The sequence below is a fragment of the Neodothiora populina genome, assembly GCF_041146345.1.
Source record: "Neodothiora populina strain CPC 39397 chromosome Unknown canker_contig_7, whole genome shotgun sequence".
NCBI lineage: Eukaryota > Fungi > Ascomycota > Dothideomycetes > Dothideales > Dothioraceae > Neodothiora > Neodothiora populina.
The window spans coordinates 1,277,797-1,300,079 of NW_027191415.1; the positions used below are offsets into that span (position 1 = coordinate 1,277,797).

At 52.9% G+C, this 22,283-nt stretch overlaps 6 protein-coding genes across 7 annotated transcripts; 3 read left to right on the forward strand and 3 right to left on the reverse strand.

The window, feature by feature from the left end:
• Positions 1-2,336: 2,336 nt before the first annotated feature.
• AAFC00_006470 (uncharacterized protein) lies at positions 2,337-5,879 on the forward strand (the record flags this gene model as incomplete). The annotated part of the gene is made up of 2 exons (XM_069346430.1): positions 2,337-5,446; positions 5,507-5,879. The coding sequence occupies 2 exons, from the start codon at positions 2,337-2,339 to the stop codon at positions 5,877-5,879; spliced, it is 3,483 nt and encodes a 1,160-aa protein (XP_069197643.1).
• Positions 5,880-7,209: 1,330 nt separating this feature from the next.
• On the reverse strand, positions 7,210-10,254 carry AAFC00_006471 (uncharacterized protein; the record flags this gene model as incomplete). Of its 2 annotated transcripts, none has more annotated exons than XM_069346432.1 (1): positions 7,210-10,254. In XM_069346432.1, the coding sequence occupies one exon, from the start codon at positions 10,252-10,254 to the stop codon at positions 7,210-7,212; it is 3,045 nt and encodes a 1,014-aa protein (XP_069197645.1). The 2 variants fall into 2 exon arrangements, with proteins under 2 accessions (XP_069197645.1, XP_069197644.1); XM_069346431.1 differs by having other exon boundaries at positions 7,210-8,505.
• Positions 10,255-12,124: 1,870 nt separating this feature from the next.
• Positions 12,125-12,876, forward strand: AAFC00_006472 (uncharacterized protein; the record flags this gene model as incomplete). Its single annotated transcript, XM_069346434.1, has 2 exons — positions 12,125-12,479; positions 12,536-12,876. 2 exons carry the CDS (start codon positions 12,125-12,127, stop codon positions 12,874-12,876), a joined length of 696 nt encoding a protein of 231 aa, XP_069197646.1.
• Positions 12,877-13,489: 613 nt separating this feature from the next.
• AAFC00_006473 (uncharacterized protein) lies at positions 13,490-16,789 on the forward strand (the record flags this gene model as incomplete). The annotated part of the gene is made up of 3 exons (XM_069346435.1): positions 13,490-13,698; positions 13,758-14,232; positions 14,330-16,789. The coding sequence occupies 3 exons, from the start codon at positions 13,490-13,492 to the stop codon at positions 16,787-16,789; spliced, it is 3,144 nt and encodes a 1,047-aa protein (XP_069197647.1).
• Positions 16,790-17,492: 703 nt separating this feature from the next.
• AAFC00_006474 (uncharacterized protein) lies at positions 17,493-18,599 on the reverse strand (the record flags this gene model as incomplete). The annotated part of the gene is made up of 2 exons (XM_069346436.1): positions 17,493-18,417; positions 18,478-18,599. 2 exons carry the CDS (start codon positions 18,597-18,599, stop codon positions 17,493-17,495), a joined length of 1,047 nt encoding a protein of 348 aa, XP_069197648.1.
• Positions 18,600-20,135: 1,536 nt separating this feature from the next.
• Positions 20,136-22,272, reverse strand: AAFC00_006475 (uncharacterized protein; the record flags this gene model as incomplete). Its single annotated transcript, XM_069346437.1, has 4 exons — positions 20,136-21,219; positions 21,273-21,394; positions 21,445-21,763; positions 21,821-22,272. 4 exons carry the CDS (start codon positions 22,270-22,272, stop codon positions 20,136-20,138), a joined length of 1,977 nt encoding a protein of 658 aa, XP_069197649.1.
• Between the last annotated feature and the right edge of the window lie 11 nt (positions 22,273-22,283).

Below are 22,283 nucleotides of genomic sequence, written 5' to 3' on the forward strand. Positions count from 1 at the left end.
GATGATATTCGAGAACGAGAGCAATGCCTAGTGACACGAGAAGCCTGTCTTGGTGCCATTGCAGACACTGAGCACCTCACTCGACACGTGAAGCGACAATATGCCATGCTTCGACACCTCTGTCAATTATAGAAGAAAGCTATGGGATATGGGAATCTCGGCCATGATTCTGCTCTGATACCGTTGTTCACGAAATGCCAATATGGTATTGTCAAGTAAAGTCGCGATATGAAGGTAAGGTAGAGTTGTAAAGTGATGCCAAGGCGGATGCAATCACTCGTCACAGTTGTTTTGGTCAAGACAATCTAGCCACGAAATCCTTTCAAAGTGGACAGAATTACATGATTGCTCGACAAAACTAACAGCTTTATTTATAGCCATATGCGCACAAGTTACAAGTACCTAGTCACAGGACATACGTGAACCCAATGAACTTGAGAAGATGGAATTGTGAAGCAACTCGGATTCTGCCATTGTCCAATGCACATAGAGTTGCACTGTAGACGGATCCAAGAAAAAGAGTCGACAGTGGATCCGCATATAACAAAAAAATCATTACTTTCTGGCAATTGCGATCTACAGTCGTAGTGCACACAAAACATCCTTTCAGCGAGCCAGCGAAATTGTAGGTGTGTGTGTGTACTGATTGGGGCCCCGAAATCTGGTAGAAGGCAAATATGTGGATAGGCTGTAGCAGCAGCAGCAGCCGCCACAAATCGTACGACTCGACTATGTTTTTTTTGACCCTTTGGGGCCTGTCGTGTGTCAAAGCGGTGTGGCTGGAGAGACAAGTTCGCAAGCTGTGATTGGTCAGAGGAAGGTCAAGCATTCACCCGCAGCAGCTCGCAGTACGATAAAACGGGATTGTGTCAGGGACCGGTGCAGGATGCATGCAGCGATCTTTTGGCGGCAGAAACGAAGAAAAAAGCCAAGGTGGTCTGATTCTATATACAGTACATGCAGCCTTGTACGTTGCGTAGTAAGAGGATCGATGGTAAATCCTGAGAGTCATAGTAGTAGCTTCTCTGGTAGGAGCCATTGGCGCATAAGTTGTGCATCCTTCGTCGTGACATTCTGCATATCCATTGCAAAGACGAAATGCAATTTACACAAAGGGGTGGGGGCGCCGAAACAGAAAAGAGCATAAAGGAGATTAAAGGTTAGGGTAGTGTATGGTTGACTTGATATTATGCGATGGAAACCCAGTATCGACGCGCCGCCGCCGCCGTCGCCGCGTTTGGCTACGGAGCTATTTTGTGCAGAGTGACTACTGTACCCCAGACTTTGCCTTTCCCTGGTGGGAGAAAGTGTGGCTTCGGGATTGTCATTACATGTACCACATGGAGCTCAGGGGATCAACGGTGGCAGGGCACAGAGAGAGGCGTCAGATTGGAAATGATGCACATCTTAGATTGCATGCATGCATGAAATGATAAGGAAAAAAAAGTTGAAGAGCAGAGAGGAATCAAGGCAGCAGCACAAAGAGGAAGACAAAAAGACGTGTGTCTCATCTTTCCCGGCTATTGTACTTCCAGTCTTAATCTGGGTTTCCCCCTTTGTTGAAGATCACCCAGAGACAGAGAGAACCAAGTATCGCTTCCGAGTGGAGCTTGTTGTGTCTTGCACCGTAGATTTGTGGATATACTATACTGTAGCTCCAAAGTGTCCTGTAGCGCGTCCCGCTCCCGCGTCCTTTTGGTCGCAAAATACAGTACCTTACCTGACCTTACCGTACTGCGATAGCCTTAGTTGTGCCCGCCAACACTCCGTCTGAGCAGACCGCCGCTTTCGCTGTTTACCTAGTCGAGGTATTCTTCCCAAGTTTCCCTTGTCCCTCTGTTGTCTTTGCTTGGTGCTGTCGTCGTCGGTCAAGTATCAGTCACGTCGGGGATATTGTTTTCTTCTCGTCCAACTTCTTGACTGTTAGTGTGCCCCCTACCCTTCCAAGCCTACCTCGGTACCTGCCTTTTCTTTCCTGCATGAAGTCAGGTACTGTACCTACCCCTAGTGTATAGAACTGTGGCTGACTTTTATGGACGACCGAAAGGCCAAGACATTCACGACTGTCACGATTATCTTTTGTTATACAATTGCCTGGTGGATGATTCATGTTGCACATCTGAGCAGTCGGGAGTATACGAGATAAACCAATTCATTCATTGATTCCCGCCACGACACGACTCTCTCAACCTGACACGATCCTTCATCCCCCCCTTTCTGAGCTAAATCAGACAAGAGACTCTGCTCTTTCTCGAGTGGAAGCTACTTTTCACGCGACAGGTGAAGTGGTTGTCGGAGTAGAAGGAGGAAAGGAGAACAGAAAACAGAAAAAAAAAATGCTGGGCTCATCTCTAATACCAGCGCGGTGGCGAGCATTATACGGCTCTCAAGATGCCAACAAGTCGTCGTCGTCGTCGTCGTACAACAGATACATCACGCCTGTGCTGAAGAAGGCATCGAACCGCGCCTGCACTCACCCAATCCACACGATAGTGCTGATCGCCCTGGTTGCAAGCACGACGTACATCTCTCTGCTCGAGACCGGGCTGTTTGAGCCGTCGTCCAGGAGCGCGGCAGACAAGGTCGACTACAGCGCCCTGGCTGCCGGCAGCAGGACTCTGCACCTGGGCCCCGAGACGAGCTGGAAGTGGCAGTCGGAAGAGCAGGGCGCGCAACACGTCGACGGACAAGACCACCTCGCTCTCATCTCTCTGACCTTTGGCGACTCGTACCTCGGGAACAACCCGTCGTCCAATGCTGCTCCCTCTGCTCAGGCTGTGCCAGTGCCCGCCGACAGCAAGGCCGAGATCCTCCCCTCGCGCTCCTCGTCTTCTCTGTCCACCGACGACACCCTCGCCTTCTCTCTTCCTTCGCACGAGGCTCCCCGTTTTCTTGCCGCCATCCGCGAGGTGCCAGCCACGGGCAGGGCCAATAATGCCGCCGAGTCTGACGCCGGCGTGCTCGACGATCTCCCCGAGGAAAAGAGATGGATCATGAAGGCGGCAAAGGCTGCGGACAAGCCATTCACCCTCAGCGGCTGGGCCTCGGACTCGTGGACTGCATTTGTCGATCTGATCAAGAACGCCGAGACTCTCGACATCATCATCATGTCTCTGGGCTATCTCACCATGCATCTGACCTTTGTGTCTCTGTTTCTGTCCATGCGCCGCATGGGCTCCAACTTCTGGCTGGCCACCTCGGTTCTGTTCTCGTCGGCCTTTGCCTGCTTGTTCGGCTTGATCGTGACCATGAAGCTGGGCGTTCCCGTCAACGTCGTCTTGCTTTCCGAGGGCATTCCTTTCCTCGTCGTCACTGTGGGATTCGAGAAGCCCATCATCCTGACGCAGGCCGTGCTTTCTGCCTCTCTCGACCGCAGCCGCGCCGACCAGAGCGCGAGCGGTGAGCAGGCCCCTCTGACCATCCAGAACGCCGTCCAGGTCGCCGTGTCCGAGCAGGGATTCGCCATTGTGAGAGACTACCTGGTCGAGATCACCATCCTGGTCGCCGGCGCCATGTCTGGCATCCAAGGCGGCATCCGCCAGTTCTGTTTCCTGGCCGCCTGGACCCTGTTCTTCGACTGCATCCTGCTCTTCACCTTCTACACTGCCGTTCTCACCATCAAGCTCGAGGTCAACAGGATCAAGCGACACGTCGCTCTGAGGAAGGCGCTCGAGGAGGACGGCGTCAGCCGCAGTGTCGCCGAGAAGGTCGCTAGCAGCAACGACTGGCCCAGGAAGGATGTCGGTCTGCACATTGCCGGAGAGACGACTGTCTTTGGCCGCAAGATCCGGGACAGCAGCATCCCTCGCTTCAAGGTGCTCATGGTCTCTGGCTTTGTTCTTATCAATGTCATCAACCTTGGCACTCTTCCCTTCAGAGGTGGCCACAGGAACAACTCTCCTCTTGCATCTGCCGGTCTTGCCAGCGTCGTCGCTCAGCCTCCCATCGATCCCTTCAAGGTTGCCGGAAATGGTCTCGAACACATCTTCCAGCAAGCCATCGCCCGTCACCAGCCCACTTCCGTCACCGTTTTCAATCCCATCAAGTATGAGCTCGAATATCCTTCCGTTCACTACGCTCCCGCCGACGAACTCGCCCCTGACTGGACCTTCGCCGACGGCCTTTTCTCCAGCATGGGCGGCAAGATGGTCGAGGGAGTCCTCAAGAGCTTCGAAGATCCCGTCCTCAGCAAATACATGGTCATTGTCTTGGCCATCTCTCTGGTCCTCAACGGCTATCTCTTCAACGCCGCGCGCTGGACCATCAAGGAGCCCCAGCGCGAGGAGGCTGCTCCAGTGAAAGAAATCGTCCACGTTCCTGCACCTGTTGTCCATGTCGAGGAAAGCGGCCACGTTGATGACGAGAAGACGAACGGCGGCGATGCCCATCTGCCCAATGGCAACCAGAAGCGCACCAAGCAAGAGTGCGAGCGCATTCTTGCCGAGAAAAGGGCACCGACCCTGGACGACGAGGAACTGATCGAGCTCGCTCTCCGCAACAAGATCCCTGGATACGCTCTCGAGAAGACGCTCGAGGACAAGACTCGTGCTGTCAAGGTTCGACGCGCCGTCATCTCTCGCACTCCAGTTACCCACCATGTCTCCAGCCTGCTCGAAAGCTCAAAGCTTCCGTATCTTCACTACGACTACGACCGTGTCTTTGGCGCTTGCTGCGAGAACGTTATTGGTTACATGCCTCTGCCGCTCGGTGTTGCTGGTCCCATGATCATCGACGGAAAGTCTTACTACTTGCCCATGGCTACCACCGAGGGTGTTCTTGTGGCTTCTACCAGCAGAGGTGCCAAGGCCATCAACGCAGGCGGTGGTGCCGTCACTGTTCTCACCGCCGATGGCATGACCCGTGGTCCTTGCGTCGGATTCGAGACACTCGCTCGCGCCGCAGGAGCCAAGGTCTGGGTCGACAGTGAGGTTGGTCAGAAGGTCATGAAGGAGGCGTTCAACAGCACTTCTCGATTCGCCCGATTGCAACAACTCAAGACCACTCTCGCCGGGACTTATCTCTACATCAGATTCAAGACGACTACTGGTGACGCCATGGGCATGAACATGATCTCCAAGGGAGTCGAGAACGCTTTGGCCGTCATGAGCAGAGAGTCTGGATTCGACGACATGGCTATCATATCTGTTTCTGGAAACTACTGTACCGACAAGAAACCCGCCGCGATCAACTGGATTGACGGACGAGGCAAGTCTGTCGTCGCCGAGGCTATCATCCCCGGTGACGTCGTGCGCTCCGTCCTGAAGTCTGATGTCGATGCTCTGGTCGAGCTTAACATCAGCAAGAACTTGATCGGTAGTGCCATGGCCGGCAGTATCGGTGGATTCAACGCCCATGCCGCCAACATTGTGACTGCCATCTTCCTTGCTACAGGCCAGGATCCCGCGCAGAACGTCGAGAGCAGCAACTGTATCACCGTGATGAGAAAGTGAGTCTTTTCTTGCATTTGTTTCTGCTCTTCCAAACACATGCTAATCTCTCTGTCTAGTCTCCACGGCAACCTGCAAATCTCCGTATCCATGCCCTCGATAGAGGTCGGCACGATAGGAGGCGGAACAGTGCTAGAGCCCCAATCAGCCATGCTCGACCTTTTGGGCGTGCGAGGCGCCCACCCGACCAAACCAGGCGACAACGCGCGCCAACTCGCCCGCATCGTGGCCGCCGGTGTGCTCGCAGGCGAACTGAGTCTCTGCTCCGCTCTGGCCGCTGGTCATCTAGTCAAGGCGCACATGAGCCACAACCGATCCGCCGCGCCCACGCCGGGTCCCAGCAGGAGCCAGACGCCTGCGCCGGGGCTCATGTCGTCTTCTGGCGCGGGTTTGAAGCCACTGAGTTCTTCTGCTTCTGCTACGGGTCGGTGATAGAGCGAGACGAGTAGGAAAGAGGGTTCGGATCGCGGCCCGGTCCGAGTGGGTTCTCACATATATATAAACAACATTGTCTTCTTATTTTCAGCTTGTGCAACCATCCGTTGTTCCTCGTCATATTGAAGAAAAGCTCTCGCATCGAAAAAGGCGCGCGGTTTTCTATTGCATTATTATTATTATTACTATTTTTCCCATGCCCTACAGCTTTTTCCGGTCCTTGATTGCCTTTTATCGTCATGATTCTTCTCCCATCACGATAATGTTCCTTGCGCCTGTGTGAAGGTGCTACCTCGTGAGACGTGATCGTTGTTCGACTCGGTTTGCATGATCTGGTCCGCGAGACATTTCAGTCGACTTAGGGCATCTGAGTAGGCCCGGGGAAGTTCCGTGGTTGGGTTGGATTGGGTTTGGTTTGGATTGGATGGATCAAATCCGGCTTTATACAGTGCATATCTTCTCTTCAGAACAGGAACAGGAACAGGGAGAAATGGAAGTAGAAGTAGAAGTAGAGGTAGAGAGAGAACGGCGGGGTGTTTATCATCTCATCATCTTCTAAAGAGAATAACAGGAAGGCAAGGGCGGAAAAGGGCACTACTTATCGACTTGCTCAACGACCTCTGCTCCTCCTCTTTTCTATGTTGTGTTTTCCTATCTCTCATATGCTATGTTCTTCCCCTTGTGTTCTCCTGGTCTTACTCCAGTTCCTACTCCGTATAACTACGCCCTACACCCAGCCTAGTTCTCACATACTCTACTTGCCTGCTTTATGGTTCTATTGTTTGCCAACCCATCTCAGAGCTCCCGTGCTGCAAGTGACCATGCCAGTGAATCGATGACGAAGAGAAGGCGGAACAGAAGGATGATCATAGTAGTTATAATGACGATATAGAAGTATATCGTTCGGTCTGCCCTACGCCCGTTTTCTGCCCTTCCCTGACGTTGCGTCGTGCGAGGGAGGGAGGGCAGGGGAAATAGATACGTGCGTGTAAATGAGAGAAAGTAGGATGAAGAGTCAGAGCCGAAGAATTAAAGATGTGATGATTGGTTCATCTTCCGTCCGTCGAGAGCAAGCGAAAGAAAGGGAAAGAAAAGAGGAGAAGAATATCCGATAAACACCCTCTCCTCTCCTCTGCTCTCTTTCCTTTCCTTCCTTTCTCTCTTTTCAGTAGTAGTGATAGAAAATAGAAAATAAAATGTATACATGTTCTTTTCTCGCCTCCCTGTTCAAAGGATATCTATCCAAGGGCGCAAAGCAAAAATCAAAGAACAAAAGAGTGATTGATATCCATCCACCCTCGATTTCGTGTATAGAAAATAAAAAGAATCAAACGTAATCGTCATCGTCACTGTCCATGCTCTTGTGACTGATCGAAGGGCTCTTGAGCATGTTGAACCACCCACCAATACCGCCGCCGCCGTTCTTCTGCGCGTCGCTTGTTGCTCCTGCTCCGCCAGCAGCCTCTGTCTGTCCTGAAGTAGGCGGTGGTGCTTGCCGGATCTGAAACCCGCCTTTGATGATGGGGCTTTCCATGCCCGCGTCCGAGTAGTCGTCGTAATGAGGCACTGGGGGCTCCGGCACGGTCGCTTTGGTCGGCGGGGTCTGCACTGCGGCCGCTAGTGCTGCTGTTGACGGGCGGGTTTCGTTTGCGTCATTGGCGCTTTGATGGACGGGTGGTTCTCCCTGGTGGTGAGAGGGGTTGTCGCCAAAGGCGCGTGAGTGCAGCTGTAGAGGGGCAATGCCGGCGTCTGAGTAAGGGTTGCCGTCGCTTCTGTCGTCGTTGTCACGACGGTATCCGTCGTACTCGTGGTCTTGACGAGAAGAAGAGTAGTCGTTTTGGTGCTGATCGATATTCCTTTTCAGTGCAGACGACGAAGACAGAGATGCGTTCTTGTTGTGCAGAGGTGCTACGTCCAGACTGCCATGCTTCAAATCGTCTGGCGATGAAGGTCGGATGCCGACGATCGTCAATAATGCAATGACCGACGCTGTCAGATTCGCGGCCGCTGCATCCAGATGGGAAAGCGGTGCTAGACCGTGAGAAGTGGCGTGGGTGCGAGTCGCAGTGACCAGTCTGTTCGCATCGCGAGTGATCTTGGCTTTCAACGCGGTCGGATGAGTGTTGGTTCCTCCAGTCGTTGATGCTGCCATTGACGATCCCCGACCATTGTGAGACGTGCCTACGGGTGAAGAGGCAGAAGGCGAATGGATGCTCGTCAAGTCGCCATCAATGTCGACAACCATGGCTTTGACCGCCCGAATGACCGACTTGACCTTTTCGAGCGGCAGCTCCAGATCAGCGTGGTCGCGGGCGGCATACACCAACTCATCGACAGAAACTTGGTAAGCAGAAACATCGACGTCTCTGACCAGCCCGTCCTCCCGCATGAGTGCTTGAGCTCGTGGGCCATCAGCGTCTCCGTGACGCTTCTTCAACATGTCATCGGCCTCGTGCTGTAGACCCAGTCCGATGGTGCTCGCGCGCAGGCTCCTGATCTGCGTGCGGGCCTTGGTGTAGCGGCTCTTCCAGTGCTCAGTCTCTTGTTCCAGAGAAGTTATTTGGTTTCGAAGCTGCTCTTCTTTCTCCAGAGCGAGCTCGGATTGCTCAGACAGCAGACGCATCTCCTGCAGGAATTGTTCTGCGTTCCGACGGACTTCCTCGGTCAGGGCACGCTGTGCGGCAAGCTCTTGGCGTAGTTCAAGCGTCGACTGCTGCGTGCTGTCGTCGCTCGATTTCCTGGAATGTTGCTGCTGTTTGGCAGATTCTTGCTGTGTGGCTTGCTCTTCTCTCAGATGCTCAACCTCGCGACGCGCTTCCTCGAGTTCGACTTGCAAATCCGATATGGATCGCTCCGTGTGTGCGCGCAGGTCGCTCTCGGCCTGGCTCCTGTCTGTATGTGACTGCTCGAGTTCTTCATGTAAATTGTCGAGTGATTGTTGCGAAGCCATGAGTCGTGTATCCAAGTCGGCTTTTGCCTGTGTCCATTCGTCCTTTTCTTTTGCCAGAGTTTCCGCTCGCTGCTTGCTTTCTTCTGCCGCCGCTTCGGTGCCGTCCAGTCGTTCTTGTAGTTCGTGCACCCGCTCTTTCAGTTCTGCTACTTCTGTCTCGTATTCTCTCATACGTTCGCTTTCTGCAGCGCTCGCCCCGGTCGATCGTTTGGCATCGAGTGCTTTCTCGAGCCCCAGAGCTTCGTCCTCTTCCTCGTCCGTCTCGTCGTCTTCCACCATTGTGCTTTTGTTGGGGACGATGGTGCTGCTCTGGGATGTCTGCGGCATGGGCCGCATGTCGGGAGGACCACCCTGGGCAAGACTTCCCGCTCTGCTCCGTGAGTCCAGTCTCGGAGGGATGTGACCTTCTTTGGACGGCGAGTATTGCGGACCGTAGCCTCCTGGACCGGGAGGGCCGCTTGGTCTCCTGCCAGGGGTTCCCGGGCCTCGAGGATAGCCGTTGGGTGGAGGACCACGCATGCCGCCTTGCCGACTGGGAGCTCTTCCGCTGGCCGAACTCCCAGGTCGGTCCATGTCACCAGAGGTGAGTCTGGGCATCCTCCGCTCGAGCTCATAGAAAACATCGGTAGCTAGCTGTCTGAAGCGGTCGGGCGGCAGAGTGCTGAGCTTCTGTCGTGCTTGGTTCCGCTTGGGATGGAAGGTCTGCTTCGGCGGCAGAGACGGAGGGACGCCGCCGCCTGGTCGCTTTCGATCGTCCTCTCTCCTGAGGAGTTCATCGTAGACGTCTGTGCTCAGTTCGTGGAATTGAGTGGCCGAGAGTCGGAGCAGCTTGTCTCTGGCTCGCGTGGGTCGCGTGTTTCCTTGTTCGTCCCTCAGATAGACTGCCAGAAAGATCTTGAGCATGTCATAGTGTCGCACCAGCGACTCCTCGACGCCAGGCTTACCGCCCGACGGGGCCGGACCGCGACCGAACTCGCTGACGGTGGGCGAATAGAAGCCGCTGCCGGCGCCATCGCTGGCTCGTGAGATGGAGCTCGCCGACGAGAGGTGGCTGTTGGCAACACTCATTGATCGGTTGGTCGAGGGGTGGCTCGAAAGGCTGGCGTCGGTGGATCCGCTTGGATGCTGCGATATAGGAGGCGATCGCTGTGACGGCGGCACCGGGCCTGACCTGCTGATGAAGCCGTTGCTGCTGCCGCCAAAGTGCGAATGTTGCGGCGATGTGTTTGGGGGTGCTATTGTGACTGATGTGCCTGCACTTCCTGCGTTGGCCGCCGAGTATGGATCTCCTCCGCCAGCTCCCATGCCCGCACCCAGACCCATGCCCCCCATGTTCTGATACTGGCCCAGGAAATTCGAGTCGTTGCTCTGCATTGACAACGGTGAGGCTGTCCGCATGCGAGGTCCGGGGTTGTGCATCATTGCTTCAGTCGCTATGTTGACGGAACAGTCCTTGTGCCTGTTCCCAGTCCACTATGCCAAGTGGACGTGTATGGGGATACGAGGGTGATCTCCTACAGCTGCATGGACCAGAAGTGTTTCGCGTCTGCAATCACAAACCTGGGACTCTGGATCTCCCTAATCTATATTGCTTTGTACGGACTGGATCCAGTTGTCTTGTCCGACGTGCACGTGTCTACGCGGTCGGTACAGACTCGGCGCAAGCGGTGTGCTGTGTGCTGTGTGCTGTGCTTTGGCCGGAGATGGGGAGATATGAAAAAGCAAGGAGCGGCGCGCGCACGATTATTACCGAGGAAATCTTATGTCTGTAAGGACTGTCGACGGTAGATTGGGACAAAAGGGAAAACGAAAAGACGAGTGGGTCAGAAGAAGGGGAAGGGTGGGAGAGAAAAAGCGGACAAGACACGAAACCGAGAGATGGTCAAGATGGAAAAGCCTCTCTGCCTTCTGTCTGCGGCGCAAAGCAGAGCGAATGTATAGTCACTCCAGTTCCTCTTACAGTAAGGTCCAGCCAACGACCTGTGGATGCAGGCGAGCGAGGCAGGACAAGCAATGCCAGAATTACCGTACCGCTTTGCATCCGCCGCGCGCCTGGATATGTACAGTCAGTAACCCTGGACAACCCCTGATTTGCAGTGGAGGCTTACGGAGCCTGCGCCTGCGCCTGTGCCTGTGCCTGTGCCTGTGCCTTTACCTTTTTGCTTCTGCGACTTACTGTACCAGACATTCACTTCGTTCTCCTTTGCTTCCATTCCTTTGCTTCCGTTCCTTTGCTTCCGTGACTCGTCCTGCCGCAACTCTGTTTGTGGCATAGTCGCACGCGCTGCTTACACGTCCAGATCATTTCCGGCTAGTCTTGAATCCCCGTCGCTGCCGATGCGCCGACGCTGCTGCTGGCTGCACAGACCTCGTCCGCTCAGTGGAGTTGATTGGCTTGGCCAACACCCAATCACGGGCATTTGTCGCAAGTGATGGCCATTGAATCTCATCTTAAAATCATTTTAGGGTGCCATGCCTTTCTTCTGCTAGAAATCGAAATGACTCTTGGCCTCGGTCGTCGTCGTAATCGCCGTCGCGGTCGGCAGCTGCTGCGATCGTGCTCATAGACTTAAGTCGTACTAGAAGTTGACGATGCGATGCGGTGCGATGCTGCCATGTGGTGAAACTCCAACAAGCACGACGTTACCTATCTCGTGTCGAACATTTACATCATCACCAGCATCATCATCATCATCATCATCATCATCATCATTATCATCATCGTTGTCGTTGATTGTCACCCATTTCGACGTTTCACTGGGGCCGTAATGTTGTTTAGAGGACCCGGAACCTTGATGGGAGAATCCAATGTCCACATCCCGGGGGGACGAGCCCTTGGTTTCTGCCCTATAGCCTACAATACTGTTCACATTGATATCTAATCCGCTTCAACGTCGACGGTTCACTGTCGTGCCTTTGTCGTCTACAGATGAGGCGCCTCGGCTCGCTCCGTCATAGCTTCCTCCGGGTGTATATGTAAATATGGCCGTACAGCTGTAGCCTCGTGTCAACAGCAATAGCAGTGTGTGCTTTGTGTCATGCGAGCGCCACGGCTTGTCGTGTTTGCTCCGTGACTTTTTCTTTCGACCCGGGTGAACCTTACTGGGTGACCTAGAAGTCAGCGTGCCTTATTCGTTGAGGCCTATTCCACAGTATACCTTGACTCGCTATTGCCCGCACACACTTCATACGCGAGGCTCGCTCGGGTAACAACCTCGTCGCCAAAGACAACATCGACTAAATAAAGTACAGCCAAGCGCCTCTGCATCTTGGCTCATTGCAACACAAAGATATGTCGGCCAATAATGCTCCAGACCAGTCACGTCTACCATACTGGCAGGTGAACGTGCCTATAGACAAACGACCCGCAGAATGTCCTGACTTCCTTGCCGATGCCAACGAGAAAGACAGAGGCATTCTCGCCACTCCGGACTCACAATACCACCGCTTCACGTGGCCCGAACTCAAGGAGCTCATCCGGACCAATCGCATAGACCTGTTCCAGCGTAAACCTACCGACCTCCGACGTTACAAGGAGTACATGTTCCAATTGAAAAGAGAACATGGTAGCGTTATGGATTTTGTCATGAAGGAGAGGTTGCATTGGAATGATCTACAGGCGAAAGGGGCGCCTTTTACTATCCCAAGTATCGCATGATCTGCCACTCCGCCCGTGTCCCCGATTAGCTGACATGCAATGCAGGCGACCTTAAGATATTGTATAATGATTGGCCTTATGGCATTGACAAGCGTATTGTACATCTAGTCGTCTGGACCAAGTTTCCATTCGACGAAGACACGGAGACGGGCGATCTGACTGCCAAAGCGAGAAAGGAAATCGACGACTATGTCAACGAGACTTTTCGCTCAAAGATGCCAGCGGAACATGTTATTTGGTTCAAGAATTGGGCAAGCTTGAAGACGATTCACGCCATCGAGCACTTTCATGTCATGCTATTTGATGCCGATAAAGATTTCTTGAAGGTAATCACGAATGCCGATGTGGCCATGGCAGACAAGTTTGTCGGCTCGGCCGAGGACTAAGTTTCTTTATATGTATATATAGATGAGCTGACTTGGCGAGCGTCAAGTCAGCAGTGACTACGATGTCTCGATACCACTAGATCACCTCCAGATAGTATGCGAGATAGATTGTCAGTGTAGAACCGTTGTATAAGGGATATCTAGGTCGAGCAACCTGGTAAACCAGAGTCGGTAAGGCAAACTGGCCGAGGACAGCTGCCTGCCAAGCCGCTTCATCATCGGTTGTTGCCAGGGGATGCCGACGCCCAGAATCCGGGGAAGTCGGTATTTCCCTTTTGGGAGGGCAAAATGGCAACACCGAGATCAACAGCAAAGAAATACATGGAAAGACCCTCTTTTGTGCACCGGCAAGCATTATTGAATATACACCGAGCGACAGAAAAGAAAGCCATGCGGAGTGGCCCAATAGACCTAACAACAGCATACTATTCGACAGAGTGATTTTCGCCGATTCTCACTTCGCCCTGGTGGCATTTTATGTGCGACCTCTTGGCACCAACAATACACAAACACGGCGCAATCAGACAGCCTGGGACAATATACAGAAATATACACTCACGCTCATCAGCGTACATAGCTTCACCAACGCACAGGGAGATAAGAAGTGCCCATTATGGCGCCCGGTGGAGCAACAGATGGCGCATCCTCCATCACGGTTGCTGTCCGTGTACGGCCTTTTACTATTCGAGAGGCTGCTCAATTAATAAAAACGGACGACTCCCCTTTGTTTCTCGGAGATGGATCTCTGGCAGGTGTACCCGCACCCCGTCTGGCCGGCAAGGGAATCAGATCGGTCATCAAAGTCGTTGACGATAAATGCCTGTATGCAGATGTCGTGCCGGCAAAGAGAAACAAAAGTCATGGCTGACAGGTTTGATCAGAATCTTTGATCCCCCCGAAGATGCACCCGTATCACGCTTTTCCAGACCAGGGATGAGCGGGAAACGCTCGAAAGACCAGACTTACGGCTTCGACAAGGTCTTTGACGAGAACATCACACAGGCCGATGTATACCAGGCCACGACGAGGAATCTCCTGGACAGCGTCTTGGACGGTTATAACGCCACTGTTTTTGCATATGGCGCTACGGGATGCGGAAAGACTCACACCATCACCGGCACATCACAACAACCTGGAATCATCTTTCTGACTATGCAGGAGCTGTTTGAGCGGATTGGAGATGTCAGCGAGGAGAGAGTCACCGAGATCACTCTCTCTTATCTTGAAATCTACAATGAGACCATTCGCGATCTTCTCTCGCCGAGCACGCCGAACAACAAGCAGGGCTTGATGTTACGAGAAGACGCGAATCAAGCAGTGTCTGTTGCTGGCCTATCTTCTCACAGACCACAGAATGTTCGTGGAGTCTTCTCTTCTGATGATATTTGCAACTGCAACTGCAGATTACAATGGCGATGTTGTCCAATCTGTTCATGTAGCTGACTCTTCCCAGGTCCAAGAGGTCATGGAGATGCTGATCCGAGGCAACCAAGCACGAACACAATCACCCACAGAGGCCAATGCAACCTCTTCACGATCACATGCCGTCCTCCAGATCAATGTCTCACAGCGCGACAGAAACGCGGCCATCTCGGAACCAACGACAATGGCCACACTGTCCATCATCGATCTTGCCGGCAGCGAGAGAGCATCTGCGACCAAGAACCGAGGAGAGCGATTGCTCGAGGGTGCAAATATCAACAAGTCTTTGTTGGCTCTCGGATCATGCATCAATGCTCTATGCGACCCCCGGAAGAAGAATCACGTCCCCTACAGAAACAGCAAACTTACCCGACTACTCAAATTCTCCCTGGGAGGCAACTGCAGGACCGTGATGATCGTTTGCGTCAGCCCAAATTCGACACATTTCGACGAGACCCAGAATACCCTGCGATACGCTAACCGCGCAAAGAACATCCAGACCAAGGTCATGCGCAATGTGTACAACGTTGACCGCCACGTCAAGGACTACCTCAAGAAGATCGACGAGCAGATGGCACGAATTAACGAACTCCAAGCTCAGCAGAAAGAGTTTGAGTCTCTGGCGTTTGCAAAGTTCAGAAAGCAGGAAGACAAGAAGGAATCATTGACAAGAGAAGGGCTGGAAAGGATACGGGCGGCATACAACCACTCGATAGATGAGCGCAAGGAAAGGATAAATCTTATGAAGCGTCTTCGGCAGGTTGAGCGTAGGATTGCCGCAATCTCTGCTTGGATCGGTAGTTTTGATCAAGTCTGTGACAACCGGGAGGAAGAAGAGCCACCAAAGAGTCTGCTCGCGATGCGGAAGACTGCTGCTGGCATTCTCATCGAGCTAGAAGGAAGCAGACAGCACTATCACCAGAAATTGGCAAAGTCGAACTGGCAGCGGACCCTCGACTCTGCAGTGCACGATGGCATTCGCCAGATTCAGGAAGCCGACCCTTCAGCAACCCACGGATCCGCAGCCATCGAGAGTCTGAAGCGCGAAGCTGAATCGATGAGAGGAAACGCTGATCGTGAAGCCTACACTGCAGTCCTCGAGCAAGAGAAGGCTGGAGAGACTGCATTGTTGCAGATAATGCTGCAGGCACATTTCGAGACAGTGGCCATATTAGGCCAGATCATGCAAATGGAGGAAGCAGAGGCTATACAGGCAGCCAAATCTGTACTTGCAAAACTCCTGACGTCCTGCACAGAGTCTGTTGGACAAGTTATCCGACCAGATGGTGGTCTGCAGATCGTCGAAGCAGTTCCGCCGACGAGGTCAGGGACTCCCAAGAAAAAGAAAGGTTTCCAGTTAGCTGGTCCGTCTCCTATAAAGGCGAAAATCAGACCCAGCTTGGCGAGTGTGTCCCACTTGCGAGAGCCCAGCCCTCCTGCGTCTGAACCAGCTGCTCCCACCTCGCCATCCAAGGCATCGCCTAGAAGGCGTAAATTTGGCGCCGCACGAAAGGGCTTTTCTGTTGGCGGCACACCGAACAAGAAGTCCCTGCTGAAGACCAATAAGCGTGGAGTTCGATGGCGAGACGACACCGAGGATGGCAAACTTGCCGATTTCCAAGCCACGCCACCTGCACTGGACTCCACGCCGGTAGATGGAACTTCCGCATCTCTATCACCAAGACTACCTGCGTCCGAGTCCGCAGAAGACACTTCCGACTCAGCGGACTCCTCGCCAATTCCAGCTCCACCGATATCGTCATCGGAAATCCGGACTAGAGGAAGCGGTCGATTCCAGGCCGGGTTCCTGACCAAACGAGCAGACGGGTCACCGATTGCTCCAGCATATCAACTCAACGCACCTGAGCATCCATCCCCTCTCCGAGAAATCACCGGTAATGCCGCCCCAGCGCTGAACCCCATCTCAGAGAACCACCGAAGCCACGACGACGACTCGGACAGCAACAGCAATCACTCATTTTCAGATCGTGACGCTATCGGCCTCGGAATCAAAGAAAACAGCAGAGAAGCCGCACGCAAGCTCCAATCAGTCATGAAAGCCAAGCGCATTTCGTCGTCAGGCAGTCACACCGGCACAATCCGACGCGAGCAGCTGCATCGTCGCCTATCTCCGACAGCAGCATCAAGGAACTCACCACCACACGTGCCCGGATCAGGCGCAGGCATGTTCGGCCAAGCAGCCCGCCGAATGGTCAGCGGACAGAAAGCGTCAGAGTCGAGCGTCTTGTCTCCCCGTTCTCAACCTATCCTCAAGGGCGCACAAAGCATGGGCAACCTTCGAAGGACGACATTCGATTCTTCTGCTTCGGCCGCGACGCCCGGTCTGCGTATCGCGCCGCTGAGAGTCAGTTCGGTGGCCATATCCTCTTCTTCCGCAGGCGTGGGGGGCAGACCCGGCAGTAGCGCTTCTAACAGTAGTGGTGTGACGGGTGCTGCTGGTGCATCGAGTGCAAAGGCTGTGTGGCGGTAGATCTTTTCTCTTCATCTCTCTTTTTTTTTAGTTCCAAGCGGGCGAAAAGGCAGGTTTCAATCATTCATCTTCACGCGCGCTGGAGGAAGGTTTCCCAGCTTCAAGATTCGTTTTGAATGGACGGAATGAAACGCAGTGGTGCATGTAAGGATGCTCAGACGGATAAGTTCTGTGCCATGCCATGCCGTGTCGTTCGTGGCTCTCTCGTATCATATCAATATCTATTCTCACGATCTTTCTCCCGTTGTCGAGCGCTTTGCCCCTTTCTTTGGGCCGTCGCTAGTTTAGTTGTATCGTGTCGCGTCACGTTTGTCTGTATCTTTCTGAATCCCTCTGCTTGTTCTCTTACTGCAGGAGATCATGTTGCACTCATTTTGCGACTGAAGTGTTGAAGCCGATGCTTTTTCTGTCTGATTGCCGTTGTCTATGTGATACCACGGGACTTCCTTTTCTCTCGGGCTTCGGGCTGAGGGCAGGATAGCTGTAACACAATCTGGGCTATATCGAGGTTCCCTCACGAGACAACCTGGACAGGTAGTTGTACTTTGAGAGACGAAGAAAACCACAGGAGGGGAACATCTTGAGATATTACAATGATCTGTTCGATCAATTCGTTTTGATTTGATTTGTGTGTCTAGTTATCAAAGATCGCCTCTGAGCCTACCTACTTTTGCTTTACTATCCTCCTTTCACCATGTCCATCTCACTGTCCCTTGATGCCGGGCGTATCGGCAATCTTAAACACATACTTGACAGCACTCGCCTTGCCCTCCTTCAAGTTCGTCAAGCCCTCTTGCACGCCCGCGAGACCACCTGGGATCTCGACCTGAGGCTGAGGCAAGAACCAGCCCTCGTCGACGCCGCGCGCGACGTATCTATAGTAGACATAACCAAAGTCTTTGAGCGACGAATGCACGTCGCCGACCATGGTGGTCGAGACGTTGACGCCCTGCGGCACGTCGCTGAAGTCTCGGCCCGGCAGCACGGTCGTGATATGCCCACCACCGGGAGACTTTTGGTCGGCCATTGCGGCGCCGATGTTCTGGAAGGAGCCCTTCTCTGAGACGCCGTCGAAGGCGTGTCGGAGGGGTGCGGAGGATGGAATGGCAGATACTATCTCTTTGCGCACCGAGTCGTCGCCTTTGCGGTAGTCGATGACCACGTCTCCTTTGCTTGCGTCAAGCAGTTTCTGGACGTGCGCGGACGCGTTTCCAGCAATGCAGATGAGCGGGTGGATGTTGCTCTTCAGCGCGAGCTGCAGGGCGTAGTAGCCGATCGCGGAGCTGGCGCCGTAGATGACCAGCGGGAGGGGAGTCTCGTCGTCTTTTCGGGGCGTCCAGGGCTGGGGCAGACGCAGGCGGTCGTAGAGACCTACTGCTGAGGTCAGGGAGGCCAGGGGCAGAGCGGCGGCTTCTTTGTAGGTCACGTGAGGAGGCAGGTAGGCGGTCGTGCTCGACCATGCTACGGCGTATTCGGCGAATGAGCCGCCCGGTGTGATCATTTGGTGGAAGGCGTGCACGCGGTCGCCGACTTTGAACTCTGAGACGCCCTCGCCGACTTCGTGGATTGTGCCCGCGATGTCGTCGCCGATGTTTATTTCGCCCTTGGGCGTGATGTCGGGGTATTTCCTTTTTCTGGTGTTAAGTGACTTTTCTGAGCTGGAATCACGTGTGAATGGGCTCACTCACCAGTCTTTGGGATTGGATCCGCTGTATTCGACTTTGATCACGACCTGATCCTTCTGGGCTTTGGGGATCGGAGAGTCGACAATCTCGACCTTGGTTCCCTTGCGGACAATGGCTTCCTTCATGATGGTGGTGGTATAGGGTCTTGTAATCGAGCTGAGGTTGATTGTACGAGGACGCAGGTGGTTAGGCAAAAGTTTCAATCGAGGTAGACTTCTCGATTGAGTGGGAGTATTTGGGATACACTTGTAACAAAGTCTGCGAGCTAAAAATGGCATTTAAATGTCGTACTATATCTACAGCTACAGCAATGGCGCAACTCTTTTGTACGAGTAAAGATTACAAATCTACTTGAATATGAAGGAGGGGATGAGGGGCCAACTCGGAAATAAAGACTAAAATGTAAATAGTATTACGTCACTGAATATAGCTCCCTTTATCCTAGGTACCTTACCTTACTCATAGGATTGCCGGCCCTCTCGTTCCGCAGAGTTTTGTAGTCTGAGGTGGCGTGGTTGGTATAAGGAGAGCTCTATGCACCAAGGTTCAGGTCCAACTAGTTCAAGGACTGGTCCTAAGCAATACGGTACGAGAAGAGCAGCTCAAAGTGCGTTTGGAGCATGGATTGTCTCTGTCCAAAGGTCTTGTTTCATACCCTACACAAGCGGTCTAGCTTATAACAAGATTGAATTGTTGTCCTATGCATGAACATCACTAGCTTCAAAGATGCTTGACAATTCATACACATGGAGATGCATCTAACCATTCTATCTGGCGAGGTGCAGTAGCTTGCTCAAACTTCCTTATTACGGAGCCCCACATACCCCACTATCACTACATACCCCACCAACGACAGCGAGAACATCATCACAAACACGACTCATGATCTACTCACGTTCTTCGTACCGCTCGCTTGTTCCCGCGTAAGAGGCGGTTAAAGGGCATAGTATCGTCGTTACAGTATAATTCCTCGGAGGACGTGGACATTCCGGTCGCTGAGATACGCTTCTTTCGTACAGTGGATAAGCAACGAAGTCGATTGTTGAGATACATAAAGTTCTCGCGCGATGGCGGACTGAGAGGCTGCACTCTATGCTTCATCTTGCAGTGCTTACTCACAGGTAGGCGGCGGCAGCAAGGGTCAGTGGCGGATAATTGCCGGCCTGCAAGTCACGAGAAAGCAACTTCTTCGTGCAAGCACAAGCCTCTCGTAGTCGTCGTGGTAAAATAACATAGCTCTACATGATATTGGCTGGCTAGATGCACCACCAAAAAGACAAAAAAGCAATAAGCAAAAGATAATGGCCGACCACCTAGGGACTCGAACCCTAAACCTTCAGTGAAGTTCAAAGGAACCGAAAACTGACGCGCTACCATTGCGCCAGACAGCCTTCATCTGCGACGTACCGAGCTTCTGCCCGTACATATCTCATTGTAGTCCTAATTCTACTAAGCACCATACCCAATCTAAAATAGTTCCGACTCATCTTCGTAGCTGACAGCATAGACGAGTCAAAACTGTGATACAACATGCAAAGGAAGCGTTGATGTCGAAAGAGTGTGTAACCGAAACAAGACAAAAGCCATCGTCAATCGTACCTGTCATGAAATATCATCGAAACTCCCCTTTCTAGCATTTGTAATCACTTGCTCTTTCTAGTTTACCAACCAAACGAATCTTCGAAATACTCCAAGTTCCGACAGCCTCGTTTCATAGCGGCATGAACCACCTCACGCGCGTTATCAGCCATTGCAGACGGACCACAGACAAAGACCGCCGCGCGACGGGTCGGGCCCAGCTCGCGAGTGACTTCCGCGACGGTAGCCTCCAGATCAGGACGGCCATGATGATACGTAATGCCGGCGTTGTTCATGGCTACTTTATCGTGGTGCATCACACGTCCAGTCAGATAGACATCGAGCTTCAGATCCGATCTTGGCAGTGCGGCAGCCAGCTCTTGGGTGCAGATGCTTGTGACGATTCTGGCTTTGCGCGTGGACCACATCAGGCGCATGTCGGTTGTGCGCGTCTTTCCTTTGTATGAGCGGGCGATTTGCTCTGTTATGTAGGGGGTCACGGCGGATATGCCCGTGCCGCCTGCGACTAGTATGACGGTGTCGAACATGTACAGGTTCTTCGAGTGGCCGTAAGGTCCTTCCATGAGCAAGTGAGGATGACAGACGCCTGATGGCTCTTTCAGACACTGATCGCGGAGTCTTCGGGTCCATCCATCGTACGGTCTGATCCAGAAAGTGAGCGTCTTGTTGCTGTATGGTAACAGAGTGACCTTGTCTACTCTGGACAATTGAGTGGACAAATTGCGAGATGTGGCTGGGACAATCGAGTCCCAATTGTCGTCCTTTTCGATTGGCGAGGATGCATCAGAAGATGAGGTGCCAGACTCGAGATCCGTCTCGGAACTTGAGGCGCTCGCGCTCCATGACCCGATAGTGAAAGGGTGGTTCTCCCAGAATTTGAAACTGAAAGGCTGATACAGAAAACAATGCTGGCCAGGTCCGGGTCTGAACAAGGCAAGCCCCGAGGTTTGGATGTCCACGTGTATGACATCCGAGACTTTATCGTATGTGGCTTTCGTCGATGCTACATGCACAAAGTTCTTGCCAGTAGTGACATGCAGGTTACACACGACGAGTCTAATCAGGCGTAGTAGTCGATCAAAGCTCCAGATCGCTACTACGGCCCACAGGTAACCATTAAACGCACCTTCTTCTTGTCGTGTATGTCTGCAAGCGAAGTGTCAATATAGATTACGATCTGGCATACAAAGCATAATTACCCGAAAACAGCATAAATCAATAGTATTCCGAGAGATATATGTATCGCGAGAAATAGTTCATAGAACTTCATCCGCATCCATGAGACGGACGCAAGCCAGAAGGTACCCAAGGTCGTCGCAGCCTGTCTTGTGTCAGAGAACGGGCGGTAGAAGAACGAAAAACGTAACATACCACTATACCCCAGACATACCACTCCTCGTGCAACGCTTCCTGGTAGAGCGTCTTACCCGTGGGCATTGTCATAGTAGTGTCTAGGTGTGTGTAGGAAGCCGCGTGGCCGATAATGAGCAAGATAGTGACTCGCGCAACATGTCGATGGAAGATATTGAACGTCTGGAATTCCCAGCCAGTCACCCACAAGAGGATGTTGTTCCGACCAGCGAAGAGCCATAGTATTGGGAGGTTTGAGAGAGCGAGCACTGCACAGCGATTGGCGAAGGTACCCCAGCGCTGACGACCCAGAGTCGTGGCATAGTCGCCGCCTGTTGGTCTACAAGACTGCATTAGCCGAGGGGTTCTCAAGTATCATGGGACCTGTTTGACTTACTGAATATCATTCGAGTAGAACACATAATCCGTTCCAACAAGAATGATGGTTATGATCCAGTAGGCAAGAATGACAACAGACTCTAGCCTGGTCGGTATGGTACACCAGTATAACAGTCGCGCATGATGCTTCCCAAAAGCTGGAGGCGTTTGGAGGTGAGTTCTGCTCCAATGTCTCAATGTCTCAATGAAGGCTGGATATCTTCGGAGAGCAATGGTACCACGTTCATTAGTATTGGAGGTCTCTGGGGTACATGTACGCAGGTGCCAGAGCTGCCACAATTGGTGCAATGCGCCTAACAGCACGATGCCTCCCCAGAACCCATAGAGAGCGTAGCCATGTGCGTGGTTGTTGTGGCTGTTTTCTTCCTGGGCGACTGGATAGCTGACCAGAGTACTGCCAAGAGTGTGCCTGAAGAACGCTGCACTTAGGACGAATAGGCGTGCCAACATGATGAAAACCA